Source organism: Sinocyclocheilus rhinocerous, unplaced genomic scaffold, assembly GCF_001515625.1.
Source record: "Sinocyclocheilus rhinocerous isolate Xijiao unplaced genomic scaffold, SAMN03320098_v1.1 scaffold1511, whole genome shotgun sequence".
Lineage (NCBI taxonomy): Eukaryota > Metazoa > Chordata > Actinopteri > Cypriniformes > Cyprinidae > Sinocyclocheilus > Sinocyclocheilus rhinocerous.
The window spans coordinates 218,881-228,554 of NW_015666239.1; the positions used below are offsets into that span (position 1 = coordinate 218,881).

Sequence of the window (9,674 nt, forward strand, 5' to 3'; positions counted from 1 at the left end):
GTGTGTGTGTGTGTGTGTGTGAGTGTGTGTGTGTGTGTGTTGGTTTACCCGCTGAGAGCTGACGAACAGCTTATGAATGATGTTTCCAGCAGGTCCTCGTCCGGCTCCAACCACAGAAACCTCGGGTTCCTCCAGCAAACAGCTGACAAACCTGACAGACGACAGACAGGAACAGCGTTAGAACACGAGACTGAGCGTCACAGGAAGTATGAATGATGTTTCCAGCAGGTCCTCGTCCGGCTCCAACCACAGAAACCTCGGGTTCCTCCAGCAAACAGCTGACAAACCTGACAGACGACAGACAGGAACAGCGTTAGAACACGAGACTGAGCGTCACAGGAAGAGCGTGCAGGAGAGTTTAGATGAAGAAAGAGGATTGTTTATCATGTTCATATTCGTCATACTGAGAAATGAAACGGGAAATGCAGCCTGCTCAACACACTCACACACACACACACACACACACACACACACACACAAAAGCTCTTAAAATGGTATTATGAACTTACAGTTTCATTGATGACTTTTATTAAATAAATATTCTCCACGTGATGCACAAAAAGCCGTGCAATACCTTAGGAGAAAATAATGTAGGCAGCTCCAGGTCAGGTCTTAATGAGGCCGGCGTGTCTCTCCTGACCGGCCTGCTGTGGCCCCTGAGCGGCCCCTGGGAACTAACGAGCAGCAGGAGACTCTCTGACATGCCCTTCCTGCTCTTGTCAGCCCGACACACACACACACACCGCTCCAAACGCGCTTTAAAGGCAGGTTCATCATGCTCAGGACAGCAGCGGTGTCTCGCTCACAGATCACATGTGTTCATTATCAAACACAGCGCTTCAGCTCCGTTCAACACATTTACTGCCTTCCAAACCTCACTGTCTGATGCTGAACACAAACAACACTGGAGCACATGACTTTTACTGTTAAAAAATCTCTTCTTTTATGTTCCCCAATGAAAGAGTTCATTCTGGAACATGAGTAAGAAAATAATGACCAATCATTTCAGGCTGAATTCCTGCTTTTGGTCAGAGATTGTGACATGATGCTGAAAAACTAAATTATGACAGGTTTTGGAACAGAAAACTTCACTAACATTAGAAGTCACAGAATCACACAATCACATTTATGCATCTGGAAGAAGCTTTTATCAAAAGCGAGCAGTGATATCAGATTTGTGCCGATATCCAATATTTTCCGACTCATACGGACACCAGCTGATACGGACACACATTTGTTTTATGTTTCTGTGGAAACAGCTCCACGTCTCTCCTGCAGCAGAATGAACTCTTACTGTAAAACACATTCTGCTGGAGGATAACAAGCAAAGGCAGCTGTAGACCTCAGCTAAACATTTAGAGAACAAAGAACAAGGCTGGAAGAACCTGAACAATGACTGCGCTGAACTGACCGGATCACCAACAGCACTGTAATTTTAACCTTAGAAAATTCACTAAATTAATTCAAAAATACGAGCAAACTTGTGGCTATTTTACACTGTAACAATGAGACCAGTGAGCAACGATAAAACATAATAGAAACAAAATGTTTCTTATAGCCTATTTGTTCTACTGATTTTTTGCATCTGTTCTTATTTATAACAAAGATAGAAAAAAAAACAGCTATATTATGATTATTAATACAGTAATTATTATTAAGAAAAGAACTGGTCCTATCTCACAGGTATGTCTTTCAGGGTGTCCTGGGGAGGAGAGGTCTCCAAAGCACATCAACTGGTCACTGGGGTTCCTCAGGGCTCAGTTATAGGACCGCTCCTCTTCTCCATATACACTACATCACTGGGTCCCATCATACAGGCACATGGCTTCTCCTACCATTGCTATGCTGATGACACACAGCTCTATCTCTCATTTCAACCACATGATCCAACGGTAGCTGCACGGATCTCAGGCTGCCTGGCGGACATCTCGGCATGGATGAAAGAACATCACCTACAGCTCAACCTGGCAAAGACTGAGCTTCTTGTCTTCCCTGCCACTCCAACTCTACAGCATGATTTCACCATCCAGCTAGGTTCTTCTACAATTACCCCATAAACTTCGGTCAGAAATCTTGGTGTAACCTTTGATAACCAGCTGACCTTCAAAGAACACATTGCAAAGACCGCTCGATCTTGCAGGTTTGCAGTGCACAACATCAGAAAGATCAGGCCCTTTCTAACGGAGCATGCTGCACAACTTCTTGTCCAGGCCCTTGTCATCTCTAGGCTGGACTACTGCAATGCTCTTCTGGCTGGACTTCCATCAAGCACAATCAAACCTCGACAAATGATTCAGAATGCAGCGGTACGACTGGTCTTCAACGAGCCCAAAAGAGCCCATGTTACACCTCTCTTTATCTCCCTGCACGGGCTACCGGTTGTGGCTCGCATCAATCAATCAGAATCAGAATGAGCTTTCTTGCCAGGTATGTTTACACATATGAGGAATTTTTTTTGTGACAGAAGCTTCCACAATGCATCAGAATGACAGTGACAGGACAAAAACACAGATAATAAAAGAGAAAAAAATAAAATAAAATTAGAACAAGTAAATAGGCAATAACGATATACAAATTGACAATTGTATGTACAGGTGTATTACAATAGACAGTTTTGTATGTACAGGTATATTATGTGCAAGTTCGTAATGTAAACTAAGTATGTGTGTTAGATAAATAAGTGTATAAATAGTGTTGTGTGTTCCACAATTATTGTCAAGTGTTCATGAGATGGATTGCAATCCTTAGCTTTTCAGAATAATTCCTTTTTGCCACTCTGATCTCCTTTTCCAGAGTGTATTTGGCCTGTTTATACAAGACTCTGTCCCCATTCCTGCGAGCATCTTCTTTGGCCTGACGGAGCTGTCTGAGTTTTGCAGTGAACCAGACAGTTTTGTATGTACAGGTACTGTATATTATGTGCAAATTTGAGGTGTAGACTGAGTATGTGTGTTAGATAAATAAGTGTATGAGTTAATAAATAGTGTGTGTTCCACAGTTATTGTCAAGTGTTCGTGAGATGGATTGCCTGAGGGAAGAAACTGTTCCTGTGTCTGGTCGTTCTGGTGGTCAGTGCTCTGTAGCGTCGACCAGATGGCAACAGTTCAGAGAGGGAGTGTGCTGGATGTGAGGGGTCCAGAGTGATTTTGCCAGCCCTTTTGCTCACTCTGGATAAGTACAGTTCTTGGAGAGAAGGGAGGGTTGAACCAGTGATTCGCTCAGCAGTCCGGACTATACTCTGTAGTCTTCTGAGGTCAGATTTGGTAGCTGAGCTGAACCAGACAGTTATTGAAGTGCAGAGGATGGATTCAATGATGGCGGAGTAGAACTGTTTCAGCAGCTCCTGTGGCAGGTTGAACTTCCTCAGCTGGCGAAGGAAGTACAACCTCTGCTGGGCCTTTTTAACAATGGAGTCAATGTGAGTGTCCCACTTCAGGTCCTGAGAGATTGTGGTGCCCAGGAACCTGAATGACTCGACTGCAGTCACAGTGCTGTCCATGATGGTGATTGGAGGAGAGGGGGGTTGCAGGAGGTGTGAATGGTTGTGTGGAGAAGCGTTCTGAGCGGGTGTGGGTGTTTTTTCAAACCTGCAGTAAAACTCATTCAGATCGTCTGCCAGTTGTTGAAGCTCCACAGTGCTGGGGGATGGTGTCTTGTAGTTGGTGATGTCTTTCAGACCTTTCCACACTGAAGCCGTGTCATTGGAAGAGAACTGAATCCTTAGCTTTTCAGAATAATTCCTTTTTGCCACTCTGATCTCCTTTTCCAGTGTGTATTTAGCCTGTTTATACAAGACATTATCCCCCTTCCTGTGAGCATCTTCTTTGGCCTGACGGAGCTGTGACTCTGTCCCCATTCCTGCGAGCATCTTCTTTGGCCTGACGGAGCTGTCTGTGTTTTGCAGTGAACCATGGTTTGTCATTGTTGTAGGTTAAATGAGTCCTGGTAGGAATGCACATGTCTTCACAGAAACTGAGGTCCCGTCCACACGGAGACGCGGATAGCTGTATATACGCATACATTTTGTATCGTATAGGCGTTTCGTCCAGACGGATCCGGCATTTTGGGAGAGTGAAACGGATATTTTTTTAAACCGGGTCCCAGAGTGGATAAATCTGAAAACGCCGCCCTTGCGCTTTCGTGTGGACAGCGAAAAGATTTGCTTTATTAACGTCTCAGAGAATGGTTAAAACAGAGTCCGGGTGTTGTTGCTCTGTCTCTGTGATCAGATCAGCGAGTTTCTGTAAAGCCAGGCTCACGTGTTTGATCAGCGCTGCAGCTCCGCCAACTACAACGTTCAGCAAAACGTCAGAACAGTCAAAAACCGGTGAAATATTGGGTGGTGTGTACTGCCGAATGTCCAGCAATTCATCTCTGGTGAAACTGATTGCAGGGATATAACTAAAGACAGGACAAACTAATAAAAACATAAAAACAACTGCGGAGCACACCACGGAGGCAGCCATCAGCGGCACCATCTTGTGCCCCTTTCACACTGCACGTTGGTCCCGGAAAATTGCCGGAGTGCCTTCTGTGTGAACGCAAACACATCCCGGGATTGATTCCGGGATTGATCCCGGGTTGGGGACCTAGTAACATTGCCGGGTTCAGTCCCGGAACGAGCTCTGTGTGAACAAAAGCCAGAACCAATGCCGTAAAGGGTGTGTCGTAGTGATGACGCACTTTATTGTGCGACTCTTTTGCCGGGTGTTTTGAAGGCAGATCAATGTTCGCGACGAAAAAATATGTGCAAACTGTAATGAAGCAGAGATCAGGTAGCTCCTCACTATCTGCGCTGAAGCTGAGATCGTTCACCAGCTTAAATGAAACAGAACGCGTCACATTACACGTCACATCGTAATGTCACGTGTCTTTACGGGATGTGTGTGAACGCACGAACAGTCTGTTTGCCTCTTTAAGAAGAATCGCTTTATGTATCCCCCAATTGTAAGTCGCTTTGGATAAAAGCGTCTGCTAAATGAATAAATGTAACTGTAACTGGAGGAAAAGATGTAATGCTGCTAGGTGATTTTGCCTTGGAACATTCAGAAAACTTTTAACTAGATTTTTCTCAGAATTGACATCGCTTCAAACAGGCATGGTTCAAACATTGTTACGTCCGATTCCAACAAATCATATATCATTTTGAAGGTCTTTTAATGGAGAATGTGAAACTACAAATATCTAATTTTGGAAAGTTTGCTCATTGTGACTCATTTTGCCAGCACTGGTCACATGTAGTGCTTGCACTGACCAGCAGATCAAGCTTTACCTCTCCAGCTCGTCAGCGTCGTCCTCCCGCTGTCCTCCGGTGATGCCAAACTTGGCCTTGAGCGATCGGGCGCAGGCGATGACGGCCTCCACCGCGCTCATCTGAACGATGACGTCCTGAAACACACACACACGTCTGACACTAGAGCTGCACGATTAATCGTTAAAAGATCGTGATCCTGATTCAAACACCCACGCAATCTAGTTTTTAAATGACAACGATTCGCCCGTGTCTATTAAACCTTTGAAAAAATCATACGGAAAGTTTTTCAAATCTGTGTTCGCACTGCTGCTGACAGAGAGAGCAGACAGTTAGCATGTTTAGATCAGAAACAGCGTCACAAACAACTACACAGTATTATTTCTGTCTTACAGTCATTCATATTATCACAGAAATACTGGGATGAAAGTTTATAGTTCAAATATAAACACTGATGTGATGTCTATGGTAGCGATCAAAATAGAGAAAAATCGCCTTTAAAGTTGTCCAAATGAAGTTCTTAGCAATGCATATTACTAATCAAAAATTAAGTTTTGATATATTTACGGTAGGACATTTACAAAATATCTTCATGGAACATGATCTTTACTTAATATCCTAATGATTTTTGGCATAAAAATTTTGGCTATTGCTACAAATATACCCCAGCGACTTAAGACTGCTTTTGTGCTCCAGGGACACATTTTGTATTTTAAATACATATATTAAATATTAAAATGTTTAATAATTCATTCAAATTAATCAATCATTTTTAAATAGACTGCAGCAATTAGGCCTAATATTTTGTCGCACATTATTGTGTTTAGTTCAGAATCGTGGGAGAACCGCGATTCTCAGTTTATCCAGACTCGTGCAGCTCTACCTCCAGCTTCTTGAAGTCAGGGTTGGGGTGCCGCAGCAGTTTGCTGGCGTGAGCGGTGACCTGCTGCAGAGCTTTACGCACCGACGCGATGTCTTCAGTCGCCTCTGGAGGAGAGATCACGTTTACAGCGGCAGTGACGTCACACACTGTATTTACAGTTCAGAGAGTCACACTGACCTTCCTCCTTGATCTTGAGCAGAGCCGCGTGCAGCACACAGGGCATCAGGTGCCGCGTCAGATCCGACGCTTTCTGCTGCGACAGGTAATGCAGCACCTGCACACACATATCAAACATCATTAGCTCATTTAAACCCAATATAATGCCCAGACTAACCCACACCACACCAGAAACTGACTGGAGAGTTTAAATTGAACTAAAAAACAAAACAAGGTAATTTTTCCAGTCGATTATGTTCCCAAATGTCCCTAAAAGGTTTTTTCATTGTGTGCAAACTAAAGCTAACACACACACACACACACTTAATAACAAACACACACACACACTCAATAGGGTCACATGATTGGTTGATTCTAGATTTTTTTGTCAAGGAAAGTAACAAAGCTGTTCTCTTGATGCCATCAAAAGTTTCCTGATTTTGTTACTGCAGACGCTCTTTCATAATTTAAACTCGCTGCTCACTCAACTCTGCTGAAATTAATCATATTATATCTCTGATGAGAGAAGACAAATACATACAGTGTTGGCCAGTAACTACTTACATGTAACTAAATTACGTAATTTAATTATAAAATAAATGTAATTGTAATCAGTTACAGTTACTGAGGAAAAAAAAATAGTTAATTAAAAAAATGCTTTAATTGACTTCTTTCAGAAATTGCACTAACTGCTCTAAAATATGAGACCGCAATGCTTCAGGAGTTTAGGACACAGAACAGCACACATGCTTATTTGATAACTGTTTTATTTCCTATTTGGGTTTATGTATATGCTTTATTTCTTAAGATGCATTAACTGTCTTTTTCCAAGGCATTGCTAGATGCCAGTGTTTTGATTTCAACAACAGTATCATAGCTATTAAACTATTTATTGTTTTGGTTTTAAATCTGTATTTAACCTCAGAATGATCTCAAAGCATGTCTGAATTTGTAGTGGCTGTTCTTTAAATTACATTATTATAATCTCAATTCAACTGATGAAGGATTCTGACAGTAATCAGTGTTGAGTGCTACTCTAAGGTTAACTCTGCCTGCTTTACATCTTTGAAAACGATTAACAGTTGAAAACATTAGAAATTTAGAAAAGTAATCAAAAAGTAATCGGTTACATTACTTTAATAAAGTAACTGAAATAGTTACACTACTTATTACATTTTAGACAGAGTAACTTGTAATCTGTTACATTTCCAAAGTAACGTTTCCAACTCTGCATATATATAAAGATATGATACAAAATATTAGGCATGTTAAAGGTTGCTATTATTTTTTTCATATTGAGCATTTAAATAAATTATTTTAACATAACTTCTGAGTTCAGATTTCATTTCAATTTCAAACATAATATTTTGTTTTAAGCATTTTAATAGTTAAACTATTTAATCGTAATGTTTCTGACTTTACATGTAATTTTAAGCACTATTTTTTAAATGATTTGAACACATTTCTGATTTCAAATGTAATTTAAAGCAGTTTAATTAATTGTAAGCATTATTTGAATACAACGCTTCTGACTGTAAATATAATTTCAAGTGATTTAAATGTTGAATTTTTCTAATACAACTGTAAGTGTAATTTTAAGTGATTTATTTGTAGGTGTAATGTTAGGGTGCTGTAGTGACCGATGCAGTGGGCTGTTGGGAAGGTTTTTACTGTACGCTCCTGTCACGAGGACACGTTACTGGAGCAAAACACACTAAATAACTCCTGAGTAAATCCTGCAGCTTCCCCACGAGGACGCGACAGACGGCTGAAGGACAGAAGAGACGCCTGGCGCTCTAACACACTTCCAGCAGGCCTGCGCTCTGATTGGCTGCTCTGAGGGAATCATGGGATGTGTGTGTGGTTTATAGCACGTGAGTGTGAGCAGATGAAGACTGAATGATTAGGGATGCACTGAAATTAATATTCTTGGCCGAAGTCGAACAAAATGAAACACTGGGCCGAATACCGAACACGGTTTTTCACGGTTTTTCGCCTTTTTTTTTTTTCCACCATTGCATAAATTAAATAGCCAGAATGTGCTTTTTACGGTTTTGTCTTGCTTTTCAAAGAAAAAATCAATTACAAAACAACAATTAAAAAACTTAACACTGAACTTTTTTTTTTACATTCTAGCAGACATTATATCAACAAAGCACAATTTAACTTAAAATTAATAAGTTAGTAAAATAATATTTTTAGGCCATTTTTGAGACCGTCTTCTTGAATCAGTTATGTTTTTTTACTGTACAGATAAATGCAGGCTTGCTGAGAAGAGACTTCTTTTAAAACATTAGAAAATATTACAGATCCCAATTTGAACACTATGTGTGAATGTTATAATAAATGTATTAATAGAGCTGTTGTAATTATTATTATCATCATCTTACTTATTGTTTTATTTTACAGAACAACAGTAAAATTACAAAACTAACATTTATGAATGTTGATGGGAGTTGTTGCTTTTTCTCGGATTTTATTTTGGCAGAAACCCGCAGGAAGACCTCAGTGCTAATTTTTGTTGACAGCAGCAGATTTATAAATGATTCTCATTACGAATTCAGGAAGATGTTTGTCGCACGTATCACATGCCTTGTAAAAATTAATAAAAATGTGACTGTGCATCTGATGAGTAACACAGTTTCAGAGCAGATTTTCCTCACGCTTTGGACTCTGAACCCTGGCTAACGAGCTGGTCATTGCTGTCAGAATACTGTATTAGAAACATAACATTCTGCAGTGTATTTAAATGTTTAAGGCTATTTCTCGATTTCAATCATCCTCTTCTCATCAGAGACATGCGATGCAGTGCTAATCAGTCTCTGGCTGTCGGTGCTTCTAATGATTTTTGCGTTTTTCTCGGACAGTTTTAAATGCTTCCACACTGCGACATGTTTGCTGCATTAGTGCGCGCCTCTATTTGATCACGTCACATCATTGTTCGGTAGAATTTATTCAGTCTTTTCGCTTATTTCGGTTGCTGAACATTCGATGCATCTCTAATGAATGATCATGTTTGTGTGGCTTGAAATGAATATTATCAAAATATTCATATTAATCAAAAGCGGATCACGTTTCTGGACCGAGGTCGTCCGAATCCAGACTCAGGGTTCTGACCTTCTCAGCCTCTTTGGTGTCGTCGAACAGCCTCTTCTGTCGGCGGGCCGGCGTGGCTTTGGCCGTCTCCCAGGCCTCCACCCACATGTTCCCCGGGATCTTCATGCGGGGGCTCCGGTCGCCCCGTATGACCGTCTCTCCCGCCTCCACCCCTTCCTCCTCCACGTAATCTCTCGGAGAATACCAGCGCACGAAATCCTCCAGACAACAGCCGGGATTCGCTGCCTGTGGAAACACACACACACACACACACACACACAAGTTTAA

General features: G+C 41.3%; 1 protein-coding gene across 1 annotated transcript in view; it reads right to left on the reverse strand.

Annotated features, from left to right (window-relative positions):
• LOC107732193 (rab3 GTPase-activating protein catalytic subunit-like) overlaps window positions 1-9,637 on the reverse strand; it is a 24,316-nt gene extending 14,679 nt beyond the window's left edge. Inside the window, exons 1-6 of the mRNA XM_016543467.1 lie at window positions 9,408-9,637; window positions 6,312-6,408; window positions 6,135-6,238; window positions 5,273-5,388; window positions 218-287; window positions 49-81 (exon numbers count right to left, since the gene is read on the reverse strand). Coding sequence (XP_016398953.1) covers window positions 49-81; window positions 218-287; window positions 5,273-5,388; window positions 6,135-6,238; window positions 6,312-6,408; window positions 9,408-9,512 — 525 coding nt within the window. The 5' untranslated portion in view covers window positions 9,513-9,637. The remainder of the gene's footprint in view (window positions 1-48; window positions 82-217; window positions 288-5,272; window positions 5,389-6,134; window positions 6,239-6,311; window positions 6,409-9,407) is intronic.
• Between the last annotated feature and the right edge of the window lie 37 nt (window positions 9,638-9,674).